At 39.2% G+C, this 20,598-nt stretch overlaps 2 protein-coding genes across 2 annotated transcripts in view; one reads left to right on the top strand and one right to left on the bottom strand.

The window, feature by feature from the left end:
• LOC148742427 (uncharacterized) overlaps window positions 1-20,598 on the top strand; it is a 186,969-nt gene that overhangs the window by 82,485 nt on the left and 83,886 nt on the right. The window contains exon 10 of the mRNA XM_088747416.1: window positions 12,556-12,627. Within this exon, the coding sequence (XP_088603542.1) occupies window positions 12,556-12,627 (72 nt within the window). The remainder of the gene's footprint in view (window positions 1-12,555; window positions 12,628-20,598) is intronic.
• On the bottom strand, window positions 15,944-19,483 carry LOC148742430 (52 kDa repressor of the inhibitor of the protein kinase-like). Its single transcript, XM_088737570.1, is given in 2 exon segments — window positions 15,944-16,481; window positions 19,464-19,483. Coding segments are annotated over 2 exon segments (558 nt in total).

A 20,598-nucleotide genomic window follows, 5' to 3' on the forward strand; every position in this document is an offset into this window, starting at 1 on the left:
TGTAAACATTTAACACTAAATAAATAAAGCTTACTTACTCCCCTTTAGAAACTGCACTCTCTGAAGACATTGACGAGAGCTGGGCTCGATGGAAGGATTTGTTTTTGTCGCCTGTAGATCAATGTATACCCACTAAGTCAGTAAAAGATACTAACCCGCCTCCTTGGCTAGACAGTGAAGTTCGCCATCACATTTGTAAGAAACATGGTGCTCTGAAAAATTATCGCCTATATAAGTTAGACAATAACAAATGAAACTGCACTCCTTCAGTCAACAGTTAAGTACCTGGTTAGAAGAAAACATCGCCTATATTTGGAGAAAATTGAAGGCGCATCTTCAGAGAACCCAAAATTATTTTTGAGTTATCATAAAGCCGTCCTGCACCACCGTGCAAAATCATATTCGGCGATAACCTACAACGACATAGAGGCTACAACCCCAGCTAAAAAGGTGGATCTTTTCAATTCTTATTTTTCATATGTCTTTACTCTTCCGAGTCCCGTTGTAAACAACGATATATTGCGAATTTTTTAGCCACTTTGGACACCTCTAAGTCGTACGGCTCTGACAACATTCCTGTACGCCTTTTAAAAGAATACAGCAATCAAATCGCACCTAGTCTTTGTGCACTTTTTAATCTCTCCTTCCGAACTACTCGCATACCGTCTGAATGGAAAAACGCTAACGTCACACCGGTACATAAAAAAGGACTCTATGGAACCGGCTGAAAATCATAGACCTATTTCCTTGCTATGTACTCAGGCTAGGGAAAGTCCTGGAACGCTGTGTCTGTGTTTAACTCTACGATCATACTAAACAATTCATCAGTTCTCTCCAGCACGGCTTTCTGCGAAATCGCTCCAGCGTCACACAGCTGTTATCTGTTCTTAACAACGTTGGTCATAACCTGGACAAAAATATTCAAACAGATGTTATCAACCTGGACTTTGACAAAGCTTTCGATTCCGTCGATCACTCAGCTTTGCTTCAAAAGCTCAAACAACATGGTGTGGAAGGCAGCACGCTTGCCTGGTTTTCAGATTACATAAGTCAAAGATTTCAAATTAAGGGTCATTTTGGATGATATTGCCTCGCAATGGGCCTCAGTTAGATTGGTAGTCCTCAGGGCAGCCTACTTGGCCCAGTTCTATTTGTCTTACATAGGGTAGGCACCCCGCATGGGTCTGAGCTTCCCGTACGTGCCCATCCCTTCTGGGCTCTATCTCTTTATGTCTGTATATTTTCATTTTTTGATCTTGCCAATTTAAGTTTGGTGTACCTACCTTCCTTGTGTGTCCAGTGTGGCTTTATGTCGATTTCTTCCCGTTTTGGGCTTGCTTTGCTATCCCTCTTGTTTCTGTTATACTCCGTCTTATCAAACCTAATTTATTTCACCATAAGATTTTTGGAAATAGCTTGATGCGTTAACCGTTCCTGACGGTCCGACGTCTTCCGTTCGGAAAAACATAGGATTCGGTGTTTAGTGTTCAAAGCAAAAATATGACGAGTTCATAAGCAAAAATGGCGCCGCTCCGCTTTCTGTTGTACTACGTTGCTCTCGCCTCCTTTGCAACTTTCTAGATCAGGAGGCAGGCATTCCATAGCCTCAGTTTGCTATATCAAGGACAAGAAATAAGTGACACACGAGAAACTCTCATTTATTCTTCCCTTTGGGCTTTTCGCCAAAGAAATTAAATTCGAACTCGTATAAGGAGGGAATCACTCTGTCAAATACTGCTGTTGCTGTGCGGTGATTTTGAGACCTGTCCTGGTCACGTTACAGGATGTGGCTCTTGCATTAAGTCTATAAGAAATAATCAAAGCCCAATATCACACCCATTATGCCTTAAACATTTCAACCTTAAATGTTTAGGCTCTGCTGATGAGATATTCTGTTATTTTTGTGCTCGCCGCAACGGAACAGACCAAGAAAGCGAACAAGAACAATCACAAGCCACGAAAGACTTTGAGCATTCTGAACACTATGCCATTCCCGAACTTAGGGAATTGCTGTCAAAAAAGGCCAAAAAATACTAGATAAAAGTATTAGAGGCTTTCTGGGAAAGAAACCGAGAATATGTCATATATTGGATGCTTTCAAAAACATTGGCATTTTTTCTGTTAGCGAAACGCACTTTTCCACTGATGATGAGGCTCAGGCACAGATTGATCGTTTCACGTTTCTTGGTAAATCTAGGGCATCGGGTCAAGGTGGAGGTGTATGGGCTTATATCTCATCCTCTGTGCCCTTTTACAGAACACGGATCTTGAACACTGAACACGCATATTAATTGCAAATTTGAATCAATGCTATCATCTTTGTCTTTGGAGAACAAAGAATGCTTACTAACAGGTGACATCAATTGCATTTATCTGGTGGATTTGGATCACAAAGAACTGAAATCAATTCTGGCATCTTTTGGTTTGAGGCGGCTTATTACAACTCCCACGAGGATTGCGCAAGAATCTCAGACGTTAATTGATGTTCTCTGTAAGCAATGAGCCCTATAACATCTACTTTACGAAAACAATCCTGGCTGGTTTAAGCGATCACGAATTGATCGGTTGTGCACCCAAAGTCTATAATGCTAAATTTAAACCCAGGGTTATTACATGCCGAAATTATTCAAACCATAACCCTCAGCTATTCTGTGATGATTTAAGATCCAGACTTTCTGAATGTTTTCTCATCGTTTTGCGGCAATAATACTTGGTCCCTTTTTAAGAATATTCTTAAAGAATGCATCGACAAACATGCGCCTCTCACAGCAAGAAAGAGTTGAAGGAAGGTTGCGTTCATGGCTAACCTCCTTCCTAAAAGAGAAATGACTTTGAGGGAAAATAATAATTTCTCAGGAAAGCTCCCAGAACAAATCGTGAGGTCAACTGGTTCTCTTATAAGCCACAACGCAACAGAATGTTTGGTTTAATCAAGACCTTCAAGAATAGATACCATCGCGACCTTTTCAACAGCAATGCGGATTCACCAGAAAAGTTCTGGTCTGCGATTAAAAAACTGTACCCCACGAAATCACAATCAGAGACAGGATCAGCAGTAATTGTGAATGGAGTGAAAACGACAGGTGAGAAACTCATTGCTTACACTTTCTGCAGTTGTTTTCACAAATGTGGCCGGCTTTATAGAGAAAAGTTCCGTCTTACTTCGCGACTTTATTCGGGGTCATCCTGCGCAACAGAATCACCTTCAAACAGCGAAGACAAAGCTTGTGTTCGCAGCAGTTAATAAATGAGAAATTTACAGAGAGCTAAAAAGTCTGAACAGGAGAAAATCCACAGGCCTAGATAACTCTCCTCCTGGTTTGCTGAAAGATGCTGCCCTTGTGATAGCAAAACCGCTAACTTTCATTATAAACTTAACCGCTAACTTTCATTATCAACTTATCTCTTGAGTCTGGAATTGTTCCTACGAAGTGGAAAGACGCCAAAGTTTTACCACTCTTTAAATCTGGCTCGTCAAGAGAGATTGATAATTATCGACCAATATCGATTCTTCCCATCCCGTCGAAGATCTTGGAGAAAGTGGTATACAAACATCTGATGTTCCATCTTGAAAGTAATAACCATCTTTCAGATTATCCGTTTGGCTTCCTTTGCAAACGCTCTACTAAGCTGCCTATTACAAACTTTACAGACCTAGTAAGAAAAGAAGCTGACAATGGCAAGATGTCATGATCAGGAGCAGTTTTTATAGACCTAGGCCTGTTCAAAGCATCTGACACCATTAACCACTCTGGTGTTCTCTGCAAACTTCCCTTGTATGGCATTTGTGACACTGTACTCAAATCGTTTACGGACTAGTTATTTTTTGGAAGGCAAACCGTTCAATTCAATGGCGTTCTTTCAGAACCCAACCCCGTTTTTACCGGGGCTACACAAGGGCCATCCTTGGTCCAATGTTGTTCATTATCCATTTTAACGATGCAAATAAGCCTCTTCAGTCATCTAGAATTATTACGTACGCCGATGATACAGTTATCTTTACCTCTTCAAGTCACTTTGACGATATCGAAAGGAATCTTAATTATTACATCAACAGTCTGTCAACGTGGTACCACAAGAATGAACTGTTTGTTAGTCTCAACAAGGGAACGACGGAGTCTATGACTCTCGGAACTGCGAAAAGTTTAAATCGTCTACCGGCGAGACAGCTAAACCCGATGATTAATGAGCTACATATAAATAGCACAACAAGTTACAGATATTTTGATGTTCATTTAGATCCTTCAGTAAATTTTGAAACGCACTTCAGCAAAACTTGCAAGAAAGTGGCTGGAAGAGTAAATTTACTGCGGAAAATTCGTTTTTCCATCACCTGTGCTGCAGCTTAAGGTATTTAGAGGGCCATGATCATGCCCGCTTTTACTTACTGTAATTTAGCCACTCATAGCTACTCAAATACGCACAAGCGACAAATTGTAACATCGAACGTCGAAGCCTGAACAGCAGAACTTCAGGACTGGAAAATATGAACGTTCGTATTCCATCAACTGACAGTGATTTGTAACAGGAAGTTTGTCTGTATGTTTTTGATTGCTTACTTGGTAATGTATGTATGTATTTTAAAAACTATTTTACAAGGACAAACCACAATTTTAACATCATGGGGAACAGTTTTTTCGCAGTTCAAATTCCGAAAATGAAACTTAACTGGAGTTTGGTCGACAAGGTTTTTTTTAGGTGCTGTTATTTACAATATTTTACCATTAGAGATCCGGCAACTGAACTCCAGTGTCTTATTTAGACAAAAAGTTAACGAACATATTTATTTGTAGTTTTGATAGTGCTGCTTTCTGCCGGTGTACTTTCCATTAGTACATTTTACATTTAATTCCTTTTTTTTGTTGTTGACTTTTTCGGTATTTACAGGACTCCTTTGATAACATTATCATTTTATACTGATGGATTTATCCTGTTTAAATATTCGTTTTTTATTATAAAAATAATAACTATTATTATTATTATTATTATTGTTCCTATTTTTATTTGAAAAGTAAAAGTTGGGTTTTAACATTTTAGCTCTGTATGAACGCGACCCGGGCTAGGCGGGCTACTCCACCTTGAGAAATTTATATGGCAAATTTTCACCTCGCCTTACAGGGTAGCCCTGCCTGGCGGACCGGGCAACCGCCCTGCTCTGTAAATGTGACCAAGGTAAATTAATAAATTATATGGACAGGCGCGGTACTCCATCTATGTAGGTAACCTCACCTACCTGGAGTCCCCCACCTCCATGTACACATGCCCTAGTTCTACATCCCCTCCCCCCATGCCCCATCCCCACCCCTCCTCACATACACCACCACCCCAGCGTCAAACGACCAAACGAAGTAAAAGTGAATCAAGACTTTTTGTCATCTTATCTTAGGATTTCAGCCTCAATGTTTAGACACCAGTAGCATTCCTTTTCAGAGCTTAGTGTCGACATGAAAATCTTGTCAAATTGCTCACCCAAGGAACTCTTCAAAGCAAATAGACGGCTTGATAAAAAAAAAAAAAACAAACAAACAGAGCGTGCAAAACTATGAATAGAAATATTGTGAAGTTTCCTCACTTCGAATTCCTCGGCATGTTGTTACATTACGAGTACCGCGGTCTGGTTATTTCAATCTTTTTCAATTTAATTAGTATATTAATTGCCTCCTATGTTGTGGGAAATGGAATTGGTTTCGCGCGCATTAATCATTGACTCGGTTATTCGTCTGGGTTACTTGGTTAGAAAACTCGTCAGAACAGTTTATGTTTAATTGAATTTAGTCGTCAATTGACATTATTATTTTAATCATACCCGTCAGCTTCAGGTGCACTCTACTGTTATGTCTATCAGTTTTTGTCATCTCGATCCCCGTCCATGGTCTTTTTACATGAAGACTTAGACTTTTCTGAAAGTTGTTTCACTATTTTAAGACTAGAAGTGAATTCAATTTCAACCGCCAACATCAATCATATCAACATTTCTTTATGTTAACTTAGCAATGCAATTTATCTGTGAATTCAGTCAATAAGTACAGTGGAACCCCTCAAAACCGGAAGCCCTTAGGACCGGAGGAAATATCCGGTTTAGAGGGGTGTCCGATGTACTGAGGTTTTACCCATAAGTCAATTTTATGCAGCATAATGTGCTGCCTGACTGTAAGTTCCAGTACATGGTACACGAACACTAATAAAGCAAATCAGTAAAGGAACTAGCAACATAGATCACAAGGAAGCTTTTCAACGTCATTTTATTCAATATCCAAAAAAATTCAACATTACAGTTGATTTACCGATCCCAAATTTACTGCTTAGAGCCTTCAGTGTTGGGTTAGGTACTGACTCCGCGCATTTGATCAACTTCATTCTTTTCTCTAACGATAACTCCATTCTTTTCCGTTTCGCTGGTCTCTGAGACATAGTGATGTTTGCTACTTCGTTTGTTGAGATTGTTGAGTGATTTCACCCGCAACATGACAGTCTCTTAACCTGACCCCATAACAGCGGCACGACTGACGGACGACTTTAGATTTTTGCTTCAGTACCGATAGAACAATGAGTAATTAGCCGACGGGCGTTCCTCACTTCTGATTGGGATTTCACAGCTGTATTATTAGGATTTTAATTTTGATCACGTTTAAAAACGCGTGATTTTATCTTGGCGGCAAGCTTAAAACTTTCACGTCTGGTTTGACGAGATCAATTTCTTTGTCAGTATGTGATTACGGACTGAAAAAAGCGTCCGGTTTTCGGAAGTGAGTGGTTCCGGTTTAATGAAGTTAAAAGTAGAGAAAATGTATGACAGGGATTTTGGGGCAGAAAAAAAGGTTCGGTATAGAGAGGATTCCGGTTTAATGAGGATCCGCTTTAGAGAGGTTTCACTGTACATCACCTAGGAAAAAAACTGTTGGCAACCATGCGCATGTACAGAGTCAAGAGAACCTCTCTCGACAGGGTTCATACATCTACATTTTGAATGGAATAGCACATACACCTTTAGAATGCTTTTCTGAGGAAATCATTGTGATACTGTACTTTCTTTCATGTCGATATCTGATGAGAACAGAACCCTTTATAGCTAACTAGTCAACCATTAGCAACCTACTGATGAGGTGCACTGTTACATCACCGCCTTACCACACTTTCCGTTCATTATTTTTTGAGGGCATATCAGTATTCCTGCTGGGAATTCTCGTTTGTCGCATCTTCATTACTTGTGAGCTTTGGTGAACAGTTTGAAATTGTATGGAGAAGTCGCATGTCAACACTCGGGGAGTAAATAAGTTAACACTGCACTCTTGTCGATGATTTTTGTTAATTAGAACAAGAATTTTGTCATTTAATATTGATTGCTATATCCTGGCACTTTGACCAAAAGCCTAAGTTATCAAACACTTCTTGAGAATTGTTCTTGAGAATGGCGGATCTAGGGGAGAGGCCTGGGCGCCTGGGCCCCCTATCCTCCACGTTATTTTGGGCAAAGATAAAAATCGCAGAAGGAAGAAAAGCTGGCAGGTGTACATGTTGTAGGTCAATTTCTTCTTTAGGTAAATTTGTTTCAAACTAGGTTAATTTGATCTCAACCCAGGTCAGTTGCTGATGTCTCTCTGTCCTTCTTCTTTTTCGGCTGTGTTGAGATGTCTGGAACCTGAGGCAAATAATTGTTTTAGTATAATTTCAGGTTCCAGACATCTCAACACAGCCAAAACAAAACAGACAGACAGACATAAGCAACTGACCTAGGTTGAGATCACATTAATCCAGTTTGAAACAAATTGACCTAAAGAACAAATTGACCTACAACATACACACACAAAAAAAACCAACCTCCTCCCCCCCCCCCCTCCCCACGCCTCTTTGCTCAAGGTCTGGATCTGCCACTGCAAATGAAACAATATTAAAAGTTACAAATGGTAAAAGGAATCATGGCAACCAAGATAGCTCCTGGACGATGCAATTGGTTAATTATTTACCAATCATTAATTTTCCATGGCTGAGAGCATGTGAGAGGACTGTGCCTGTTGATTCCTCAGTGGCAGCATAAATTCTTTGAAATCTGTATGCCTCGTTGCGCGCGGCACCAAAAACCTTTTGAGGTAAAGTCTGTAAACCCTAAGCAAATCTTTAATTATCAAAAACGAGAAATCTGAAGGCTCAAAACAGAAATAATTTTCGTAAAGATTCAAAAGAAAAATGGAAAATGATTATGATGAAATCCCTGTTCCATTTGCTGTAGCATGTGGATACTGAGTTGTTTAAAATCTTGACTTTGTGATAGTTTTCGTGCCAGTCTTTCAAAGCCATTATTTTAACTGGGTTTTTACATGTGGTAATACCGTTGCCAAGTTGCGATTTATATTCGCATTACTCCCCACCGGCGAGATTACTTGCATGAGGTTCTCGCCCATCCCCCATTGATTGTTCGTCAAATATTCGTGGTTTCTGAGTTTCTCTTTTTCTGCTTTGGAATGCACATAAGTCTGCAGAAATATCGAAACATGCCCGGTTCTCGTATTCTTTGGAGCGACCAATGAAAATTTTATGGAGAAATACAGCGTCACGTCATAGCTATAACTTACATGTTTAATAGCAAATGATCGGTGCTAAGAAATTTTCATGTAAATCAACCAATTCTTACATGTTACAAATGACATAGCAGACTAAAGCTGTGTATCGTCAGGATTCGGGATTGCTTAGATTTCCTTGAAAGAAGTCGTACGGCAATCGGGTGTATATCTGAATGATATACGCCCGATTTAAGGTATATGTATGTTGTTAGGTCGAGTAGTCCACTACGAGAGTGGATCATTTTCTTTCAAATGAAGAACGCCATGAGTAGCGATAACTCTCTTCAGGATATTGCTAATAAGATAAAATTCGTTCAAAGCCATTTACTTTCCACTCGTCTGAAACTTTTGTAGTTGAGAAAATTAGATGTAAAAAACATCGCCAAAATATGCAAAATATGCTTTTCTTATAAATTGCCCCTATGAAAAATAGAGGCCGGCCCGCAGAAAGTTATCCATCTATAGCAACTAGGATATTATAACCAACTAAGTGATTAGTTTCTGTAAAGGAACTGGAATACCTTTGGAGAAATTCAGCTAAACGTTTTCCGTGTTCCATCCCACAGCAAAAATAATCGAAACTGTACCAAGTAAATAATCAATTAGTGCGAATCCATCAGGTTTGAGGCAAAGTGTAAGTCCGATGCCTTGTCTGAAGTCAACTTTTCAATGTGTGCCGGAGTTCAGTCATTGCGTGGTTCAGAACGTGAAGAATTGTTACAACTCTCGGTACTAGCTGCAGGCGTTTTGACTTCGGAGGAACCTTTACTTCTCTAATAGCATCGTTGACCTCAGCTACACATTGGTCAGTGTTCTCTCTTAGAATTTGGTGCGCTTCTTCGTTGAAGATGAGTCGCGTTTAGAAGTTGAGTAAATTCTCATAATGGTGGCAAGAGTCACAGGCATCCTAAATGCTTTCAACTCCATTAGGTGCCTTTGAGTTCCAATCAGAATTTATCCTTCTGTACCTGATGAAATGACAACCACTCATTCCATCACCACAATCATTTGGCATATTTAAACTCCATAAGGGCCTTAGTAATACCCAAAGAACACTGATGAATCTGGAACCATTTTTCACCCTGTTCCTCTGTCAAACTCTCCTTGTTCATCGTGAACAAGCCACAGGTGTTGAAAATAACTTTCAGGTGAAGTTCGTCGCTATTTCCAGCTAAGATAACAAGTCCAATAAGGCACTGACTGGCATGATTTGATTCTAACCGCTGCATGTGCTCTTCGATTTTTGAAATTCACCTGCACTGTAAATTAAAGGAAATGAGCTATCATTTTCTGCTTTAGCGCTCAATGGGTTAGATTCTTATTAAAATTTTGCGAGGGACATACGTATGAACCTAACGTCTCCCCAGGAACAGTTGAGACTTTTTATAACTTTATACCGGGTGATATCTTTTAGCTTTTCCCAAGTCATTCGATATACTTCGGTCCAAAGAAGTGACATGCACTACACAAGTGGTAGGTTTTCGTTAAAAAGCCGACTCTGTTGGCGATGGAATCATTTCGCTCCCATTATCATCTTGGGTTTCTTGGTCCTATGCCAGCCGACGTGGTGTGACTTTACGATCAGTTCTCTAATGGCATTGCTCGCCCTTTTACCTTCTTTTTTTTTTTTCTTATTTTTTTTTTTAACAATCTCCGCCTTTTTTCGCTTCCGCGATATACTTTATTCAAATTTGATTGTCTCTCCCTAACTTCGGAAAAATCAATCCAGCTTCGAACGAAGTATTCTCTCTTGGAACATTATCATCCTGGCCTCAAAAAGTAACATTATAGAATCTCCAATAAACTCTAGGATGTCGGGGACCACGGAAAATTGGAACAAACAACTATGTTCTTTTGTCTCGAGAGGATTTATGTGAAAACAAAGCACGCATTTCAAATCGGCAGGGTGTTCGGTTGTTCGAAGATCTGTCAGGAATATCGTGCAGACATTTGGAAACCCTGGACTTGGTAGGAGAAAAGGCAAAGAACACTGAAATCATGATCAGATGCGTATGGTGACAACATGGCGGCAAAGTCATTCTAAATACAAAAAATATATATTTAAAGGACACCACTCCCAGTATCGATCAGATGAATGGAATGGGGAAGTAAAGATGAATTAAGTAAAAACATGTGTATGGGCTGGAACTAAAGGTAACACTGCGCCAAAGAGAGCAAAAGGTGTAGAAAAAGAAATAGATTTTCTTATCTCTTGACTAGGACTTTGGACTGCGAAAAGACCCTAAGAACCTAAATAACCGAGTGTGCATTGCAAAGAAAAGTATGAATTACTTCATAAAAGATAAAAGTAAGCATAGAAAAAATATGGTCACGATTATTATTTTAGGTTAGTTGGTAGCGAATAGTGAGAGGTGTAATAACTCGAGGGTCTCCATTGACCGTTTGAAGGTCACCGATAGGCTTAGATAAATTTTACCGGCATAAATTTGGGAATAATGATCAACATACTTCCGGCATAAATACTAACATTCTTGATCGTAAATGTGTCAACGCGTTTATATCACTTTTAAAAAGACTTTTTTGGTGTCCTTTTCAGCATATACGTTTCAAACGACGTTTCTCAATACTACTCTTCTCACACTTTTTAGACTAGGTTACCTTATTAAAAGCTTGGCTGCTGCCTCACATACTCAGTAAGACACAAATACGTGTAGCCTAAGAATTTGGTCTAATAAACTGATCATTTTTTGTGCGAAGTTGTAGTAAGCCGCTTTGAACACCCTGTTATTATTACCTGTTTGTGGCTTAAGGCATAATGCTACATTTTGAGGGGTCACGTTGAAAAGTACAATGCTCAAAGTTTCGAATATGATATATCTGGCCCCAATCACTGATTAGCTGCTTATTTATGGTTGACGTTAAAATCGTTCTTCTTTGAAGGGTTTAGTTTTCTGACGTTTAACCGCTGACGTAAACACCATTTTGACACTCTATTGCGGGACTGCTAAATATGCCGTGTTTCTTTGCATGTGATCAGGGAGCCTTCGTGAACCACTGTGACTCAAGTTATTGCTGTGGAACGAATCGTATTTCCAAGTTACTGTGGAGGCTCTTTTTTTCATGCTAAACATTGCTGTATTGTCGTACTGGCTATCATTGGGCAGAATGCCCATTGTCAAGACGCACCAGTTTTGAGCGCAATTTCGACTAAACGTCTTCAAACTGAAGTGGATAAAAGTTGCCTTTGGCCAATTTTCAAAATTAAAACAGATTCTTTTGGAGGAAAGATTCATCAGTCTGTCATTTGCCGTGCGTTGATTTTTCAAGGGTAGTAAGGTTTTTCAGAAAATCGCTCTTAAAAATGACTTTCACACTAAAAATGCTCGAATTTAGTGAATTTTCAAGAGCGAGATGACAGTACTTCTACTTCAAAGAAATCGTTTATTATAGATGTAAAATTGTAGATACGTTTGTAATCTCAAAAAAGCCGTGCGCTGATTGGGAAGGAAACAATTCTAAAACTTACAAGAGTGAGTTTTACGAGATCTTGTGGGCTGATTTTGACCCATTCTTCTCTAATTTAGGACACTTCACGTTCAAATTTGCCGCTTTTTCGTTAATGAATAATTATTCATGTCCACTCATTCTGTCCGATGATAAACTTTGTTTAAAGATGACGAAAATTTAACTCCTATAGCCTGTCCAGGTGCCCATGGCATGATGTGGTATTTGTGATGATATAAACATTAAGTACCAGGCAAGCAGTTAGTTCAATTTGTTTCAATCCTACCGCAGTTTTCTTTTAAGAATTTGGAAAGCGTTAACTACAGAGATTATCTTGTTTTTGGCTAAGATCGTTTTCTAGGAAAACCGAAAGCTGACTTGTCCTCATGCTGCCCTAATTTGAGATTTCGTCTGAAAAAATGGGCGCTTATTGGAATGAGGGCGCTTAATAGAGGTGGGAGGTGGGGCAAGTTCAAAGCTTTATCTTACTGCGCATTTCTAACTTTCTAATGTAATGAATTCTTTTTGACAGGGACTTATCCCATAATCAATTAAAGGACTTACCCCCAGGAGTTTTCAGCACTCTTCTGGATCTCGAGAAGCTGTAAGTATCAACCAACATAAATCTAAAGTCACTACTGTAACATCCAGACAAGTGAGGCGAGGGCTCATAACTGTCTTGTGTAGAGATCCACGACCTGGAAATAAAAAATATACAATCGGTGGAGAAAAGAAATCCACAGTGAGCAGTAAAAGACCATCTCATTCATCATCCATTCCCTCCCCCCCCCCCCTCATCCGCACATCTTTTTGCAAAAACCATCATCCGCCGAACGAGGACTAGAATTTGGCCTCAAAGTCAAAACTCTACCTCGTCCAACTTATCTCAGGATATCAGTGGTTTTTCGCTCCAAAGAGCAGTCCTTACCAGAGCTCAGTTTCGAAATCATAATCTTGTCAAAACTGCTCTTCTCAAGGTTAAGGTTTTTAGAAAATTAACGGAGTGGATTTTAAAAAAAGGACAGTGCGTGAGAAAATATAGGTCAAACTGACCTTGTACAATATTTTCACCTCCTCAGCATGCAGTTACATTAAGAGTACTGCGGTTTGGTCAATCTTATTTTTAATTTTATTTGTGTATCAGTTCCCTTCTATGTTGTGGGGAGATTAAATAGGTTTCGGGCGCATTAATCACGACGTGGATATGTTTAATTCGTTCAAATAACTTGGTCACAGAGGTTTATGTTTTACTACATATAATCGTTAATTAAAATCCTTTAATCCTGCGCGTCAGCTCAATGTGCACTCTACTGTTACGTCTATCGGTTTCTGTCATCCCGATCCGTCATTGGTCTTTCTACTAGACTTATCGCACCTCTATGAAAGTTGTTTCACTATTTTATGACTGGATGTGAAATTATTTTAAACCTCTTTCATCATATCAACATTTCTTAAGTTACCTTAGAAAAGCAATATATCTGAGAACTCAATCAGTGAGTACAATATAATGTTGGCTTCAAATGTGCAGCATCATAAGCTCATTCGACCATCATTTAGGTAATCATTGTCAAACTCGCCGGCTCCGATCTGTATACTGAGAAAGAGAACTTTTTTCAATATATTGATTTAATTCATTCCTGATCTTTCAACAAGAGGTCTGTGAAGAGGTCTTGTCACATAATTGATTTCTACTCAATCTTCCCATTTGTTGACTGCTCATTTACAATTTCATAGAATTTTCACTTTTTAAAGATAAAATTTTGTTCGGAACCTCATTTCCGACGGTTTCGTGGAGAGGTATAAGACAGGCCACCCCCATTATGTTGAAGTCCTTTGGCAGATAAAAAAAGAGAGGGGTCAAAAGCATCTCCCTTAACTTTTTCGTGTCTACCTCAACACCAATCTTTTGAAACTGCTCACTGACTCCATGTACGTCACTTTGGAAAAATTGTGGAAACTGTTGGGAGCCACACGCATGTACAAAGTAAAGTGAACCTCTCTTGACAGGATACATATATCGGTAGTTTTGTCCAACTTCAATACAGATTCTCTCGGGAACCAATTGAAATATCGGAAAAGGCTAACATTATTTTTCAGCCTTTCATCAGCTGAGTGATACAGTTTAGTTTGTTTGGATGCCCGAGGTAACGCGAAAGCTGGTAATTCAATTAAACAAACACGGTCAGTTTTGTCTTTAAGGAGGCTCGAAAGGGTTTTTTTGACCGCGCGGAGAATGGATTCCAAGATACACGCAAGCAAATTACTCGCTTCTACTACAGTTAAATAGAGGGTCTCCTTGATGGGGAGTTAAGTTAAAATCGATCATAAAATCATTACGGAGAAAAATAACCCAAAGGGCAAAAAATTACTTAAGAACGTTAACGGTAATATACGATCAACTTGGATGATTTACAGCGTAAGAGTAATTTTCTTCCGATACATCGCTGATCTATCTTCCCAAAATATCTCTACAGCGATACGACAAAGAGCGCACATCTTAACCATTCTTGCCAAAGTGGCGGCAATGAAATATTTCATGGAGGAGGGAGTGGCTTTTGAAGTGGACTATGATCTCTAATACACTTTCGACTGACTCATTTCTGTAGCTATTTAAAACAGTCGTCGATGATGAATGAGGGTGAGGCTGAGGGAGGGGGGGGGGGTTATCACGATCCGGTAGGTTCATATCCATCACAGTGACACAAAAATAGTAAAAGTCTAAATTTCCAAAAATCTTGAATTATCCGTCTAAATAATACTTCTACCAAAGAGTTTTATTTTGTCTAGTTGTATAGCAATTCCCAATTCATATTCAATGAAATAACCTTCGCTCAAACCTACTCGACCAATGTTTTTGGTCTCAGATGAGAAAGGAAATGAAATTTAACTAATCGATAAAAAGAGATATCGTATTTCTTTTTTTATGGGTAAAAAGCATATCAAAAAAAATTGATCTTTACGGAGTTTTGCAGTTTGTAGAGCCAAGTTTTATAGATTGAACGTAGAAGTGCCACACGCGATCACTTATTTTAGCCATACACTGGATATGGCTATCACTAGAAATGATCACCACACCGTCTGTTCGGTATATGTCGACCGTGATGTAGGGATCTCAGAGAGTACATAACAAAGAGCGCGAAGCTTAAGCGGAACATCAGTTGAACTCCATAACCTGAAGCTTGTTGGAAACACTTGCAATGCAGCAAGAAGCTACGACGGCTTTCTTGATTTTATTGACAATATTTAGATTGGAACGAATACCAAATAATTGCTTCAGGTTTAAGTTAAATGGAACCTCAAATCGACGACCTTATGAATTTCAAAAGGTACTTTACTTGACAGTCCGATTTTTAAAGGGGAAAAAAGGTAAATTGGTTCAGTTGTGTTGGAGTGATCTCTAGTTATTCAAGTCTAGTGACATTCACTGAAATTTTAATTTATAAAAGATAAAAGTAAGCATAGAAAAAATATGGTCACGATTATTATTTTAGGGTAGTTGGTACGAATAGTGAGACGTGTAATAGTTCGAAAGTCTCCAGCAGAGTGTTGATGGTTTTTCTCGAACTTTTGTCTGGGATCTCTATTTGCTTATTCCGTTGACACTTGTATTACACCACACAGAAGAACTGAATTTGTCAATTTCCCAAGACATTGAGAAATAAGAGTTTCCATGAGGCGATTAAAAAGAGAAGTAACTCTGTTGCAAGTCTAAGGGAGAAATCGAGGACAGAAGATTTTGATAAAGCGAAGAAGTCGGACCTTACTCTTGATTTTCGTAGAGCAGTTTTGGACTTCCTTTCAACCAATTGTTTTCCCCGGTAAGGTCGCGAGATGACCTTTTCTGTGAATTTACAGGCCCTTAGGCTAGTTTTTTCCTTGGTGGGTTCTTTTTCGCTTAAAAAGGACCTTTAATGTTAAACTTAACGTTGTTGCGAAAAATTTTCCAGTTGACGGCGACGGGGGTGTAGCCGAGCATAACAGTCTACTACAGTGTCCAAGTCCACAGGGGTAGTGTAGTAAATGTGCAAAAGCGCAAGATGGGACAGGCGATCGTTTCCCATCGATGCACGCATGTAGTTATTGAGTCGTCGCAACGTGCTTGCGCTTTGTTCGCATTCGCACGATGTGACTGGAATGGTGTAGACAATTTGGAGAAGAATGCTAATATTTGGAAAGAGGGCAGCATCACAGTCTTTGATTGCCACAGCAGGTGAAGCTGGCCATAATTGGGGTTCCATTGCTAAGTATCGACTTCTCCATCGCGTAAGTTCCATTTCGAGCAACTCAGGGGACGGGAGATCATCAGTGTAAGTGTTAACAGCTGCATTGAGGTTGACATTTCTTGAACAGAGAACACTTGGAACGAGGCTAAGCAGTGATATGGCAACTTTTGCCGAAGGCTAAGACTGCTCTTCGATTCAAATGATAATGTGATCAAGTAAAGGAATTGCCACGTTTCTTTGGTGATTCAAAGGCTTCTTATTATAAAATTATCGTCTATTCTTTCCTTCCCACAGTCGTCACATTTGCAGGAATAGTGTCACGTTTTCACAACTAAGGTTTCAGTAATAATTTTTGTACGTGCGAGATATGTTTTAAGCCGGTCAAATTATTTGTGAGTAGGCCACTAAGTGGACCTTTCCAGGCAGTGGGGGTGGGGGGTCGTCCGAATCCCCCGAACCCCCTCAGCCTACGGGGCTGATTTAAATAGCATCTTTGTCACGAGACTCGCCAGAGAGTTCAATGTTGCTTTTCATTGGTGGCCGGCATGACCGCATCGACACGCGCTTTTAAAAACGACGTGTGAAAACTGTGTATTTCTTAAAGAGTGTAGATTTTCGTGAGGAGTCGAAGGTCCAGGGTAAAATCTCCAGGGCTCAAAAATGTCTGCCATCTATCTTATTTTATTATTTACTCATTTAATTCATTTTCTTTTTATCATTGCTTATTTTTCCTCTTGCGCAGAGAGGTTTATAAATTTGTGGAGATTCGCACCTAGATCGCACAACGAACCTCGAGTTATTTCTGGTGGCCGTTTCAGTTATCAAGAAATACTTTTTGGCGATGACTTTCGACGGCAGAAGTGTTTTAAAAGGAAAGGTAGCTGCGCACAAAAGCGTGTAGGGCTTCTACGAAATCGAGTTAATTTTTTCTGTCCAACTTCACTAAAGATCGACTCCCTCGGGAACCAATAAGAATATCGGAAAAGGCTCACATTCTTTTTTAGCCTTTCATCTGCTGAGTGATACAGTTCAGTCCGTTTGGATGTCCGAGGTAACGCGAGGGCTGGTAATTCAGTAAACCAAACACAGTCAGTTTTGTCCTTAAAGGCTTGCACGTGCTTGCCAAAACAAAACCTATCAAAACTTTTGTTATTTTCACAATGTATACGTTATAAGCGCTAGCTTTACATTGATATGTAGTTTTTCAAGATTCTAAGAATAAGTCACGTCATAAGCGCTAGCTTTGCATTGATATGTAGTTTGTCATGGTTTCTTTTAAAGAAGCACGCTTGGGACGATTTAACAATCCAGCGAAAAAACTCTAGTTGATTCTCAGAATAAGTCCGTCTTGACTGTTTCAGTTTTGAAGAGTGGTAAAGGCTGTTTTTCTCATTTTTCCAAAGACATGTGTCAATTGATTTACTTAGGAGATGATATACACCTAGTGTGGGCGATTCTTTCATAGGCTAGACGAAGGAAACTTTCTAAAGAGGGAAAGGATAGTATGTTACCCCGACAGTTCCCAGTGACGATAAGCCATTCAACATTTTCTGATTATGCGTTTAGGCGAATATTACCGGCTGAGAATGGCTTTTTAAAAGTGCATACAATCAGAAGCCTGGAGGCTGACTTCTCGCTACTGGTCTTTGAATCCAAAGATTCCCCTACATGTGAGAGTCTTTATAACGGGCAGTCAAAATGATAAGATCTGAAAAGCCTTCAAATCATTTGAAAGTTACCGGTGAGCTGCGCTTTTGATGTTTGGCGTCAAAATCTTTCTTTGTTGAGAGTTTAATTTGGGAAATGTGAACATTGTTTGTGTCGTAGTTGAATAAAAAGTGTCCTTGATTAGAAATCAAATTCAAATCGGTCATAAAACCATTGGATCCGCAACTGGAAAACATTACTTTAACTCGACAAAGAACCCGATGGAAACACGTGTACTGTTACAAGGAAAAAAAAAAGGTCAGTTCAGATCAGCTGTATGCGAATAATCTCTAGTTATTTCAGTCAAGTGAGTTCCTTTCCTATCTTGATACTTATCTCAGAAAGAATTTAGTTTGGGTGCCGCATGAATATAACCTGACAGTGACATGCACTAAAATGTTAGAGTGGGTTTTAAGGATCAGAGTATGCCATTTTATCAGATATTTAGCGAAAGTCATTTCTTCAGCAGCACATTTGGACGGAAGCGATTTCATTAGTGGAGATCCAAACGCCGCAACTCCATTGTCCTTGATAATACGCTGACGCCTGGTTTTTAAATTGTGGCGGATTGACACCCATCCTTACCAAATTATTAGATAGAGTCTCTTGTTTTCTTAGATCAGCAATCCTGCAAAGAAAGTCTTGCTGACTCTTGGAATTTGTCCCTCACGACTGTTTTGGCTTTGGAGACCAGCTAAGGGCTGAGCTAATTTTAAAAATAAGACAGTACTGTATTCCACAATTTAAAAAATAAGATAGTATCCCATAATGTAAAAAATAATATTGTATCCCATAGTTTCAAAAAATAAGATAGTATCCCAGAGACACTCGTCACCCTCCAATGGGTGAGGGCATGATTAGCACCCAGTGTGGGTGATTCTCTCACCTGCTTGGCGAAGAAAACATTCCAATTATAAGGATCGAAAAGATGGTGTGTCTCCCAATAATTTTCGATGAAATAATACATTTAACTTTTTCAGAGTATGCGTGCGGGCGAAAACTGCAACACCGAGAATGACTTTAGACTGAGTGTATTGGAAATATTTGGAGGCTAACTTTCCAGTCCTAAGATCCAAAGTGTCCTCGAGATCCAGAACTCTTTGTGACGAGCAGTAAAAATAGTGAGATCTGAAATACCTTACTTGAAACCGTTTGACGGTCACCGATAGGCTTAGATAAATTTTACTGGCATATTTTTGGGAATAATGATCAACACACTTCTGGCATGAATACTAACATTCTTGAGCGTAATAATATCAAAAGCGTTTCTATTACTTTTACTGAAAAACACGTTTTTGGGGTTCTTTTCAGAAAATACGTTTTAAATGACGTTTCTCAGTACTACTTTTCTCACACTTTTTAGACTAGGTCACCTTATTAAAAGCCTGGCTACTGCCTCACGTATTCAATAACAGATAAATACGTGTAGACTAAGAATTTGGTCGAATAAAATGACAGTTTTTTGTAAGAAGTAACTGTAAGCCGCTTTGAACACCCTTGTTATATTTACCTATTAGTGGCTTTAGGCATGATGCTACATTTTGAGGGGTGGCGTTGAAAAATATGATGCTCAGAGTTTCAAATATAATATATCTGGCCTTAATCACTGATTGGCTGCTTTTTTGCGGTTGGCGTTAAAATCGTTCTCCTTTGAAAGGTTAAGTTTTCTGAGGTTTGACCTCTGACTTGAACCCCATTTCGGCTCTCTATGGCGGGACTGCTGAATATGCCTGTTTCGTTGCGTGTGATCAGGGAGCTTTCGTGAACGGCTGTGACTTTTATTTCTGTGGAACGAATCGTATTTCCAAGTTACTTTAGAGGCTCTTTTATTACTATTGCACGCTAGACACTGCTGTATTCTCTTTACTAACTATCACTGAACAGAATGCGCATTGTCAAAATGCACCATTTTTTAGCGCAGTTTCGACTAAACATCTTCCATCTGAAATAGATAGAGGTTCTCTTTAGCCAGTTTTCAAAATTAAATTCTTGTCAAAATTGCTCACCCAAGGCACCCAAGGCTACGGTTTCTAGAAAATTAACGGTGTGGATTTAAAAAAAAAAACAGTGCGTGAGGAAATATGGGTCAAAAAACCTTGTGTAATATTTTCACTTCCTCAGCATGCAGTTACATTAAGAGTACTGCGGCTTAGTCAATCTTATTGTTAATTTGATTTGTGCATTAGTTTCCTTCCATGTTGTGGGGAAATTAAATAGGTTTCGGGCGCATTAATCATTACGTGGATCGGTTTAATTCGTCTAATTAACTTGGTCAGAAAAGTTTCTCTTTTACTACATATAATCCTTAATTAATATCATTTAATCTTGCGCGTCAGCTCCATGTGCACTCTACTGTTATGTCTGTCGATTTCTGTCATCCCGATCCGTTCTTGGTCTTTCTAATAGAATTATCACACTTCTATCAAAGGTGTTTCACCATTTTATAACTAGAAGGGAAATAATTTTAAACCTCTTTCATCATATCAACATTTCTTAGGTTACCTTAGCAAAGCAATAGATTTGAGAACTCAATCACTAAGTACAGTATAATATTGGCTCCAAATGTGCAGCATCATAAGCTCATGATCATTCGACCATCATTCAGGTAATCATTGTCAAACTCGCTCAGATCTGTATACTAAGAA

Source organism: Stylophora pistillata, chromosome 1 (genome assembly GCF_964205215.1).
Source record: "Stylophora pistillata chromosome 1, jaStyPist1.2, whole genome shotgun sequence".
NCBI lineage: Eukaryota > Metazoa > Cnidaria > Anthozoa > Scleractinia > Pocilloporidae > Stylophora > Stylophora pistillata.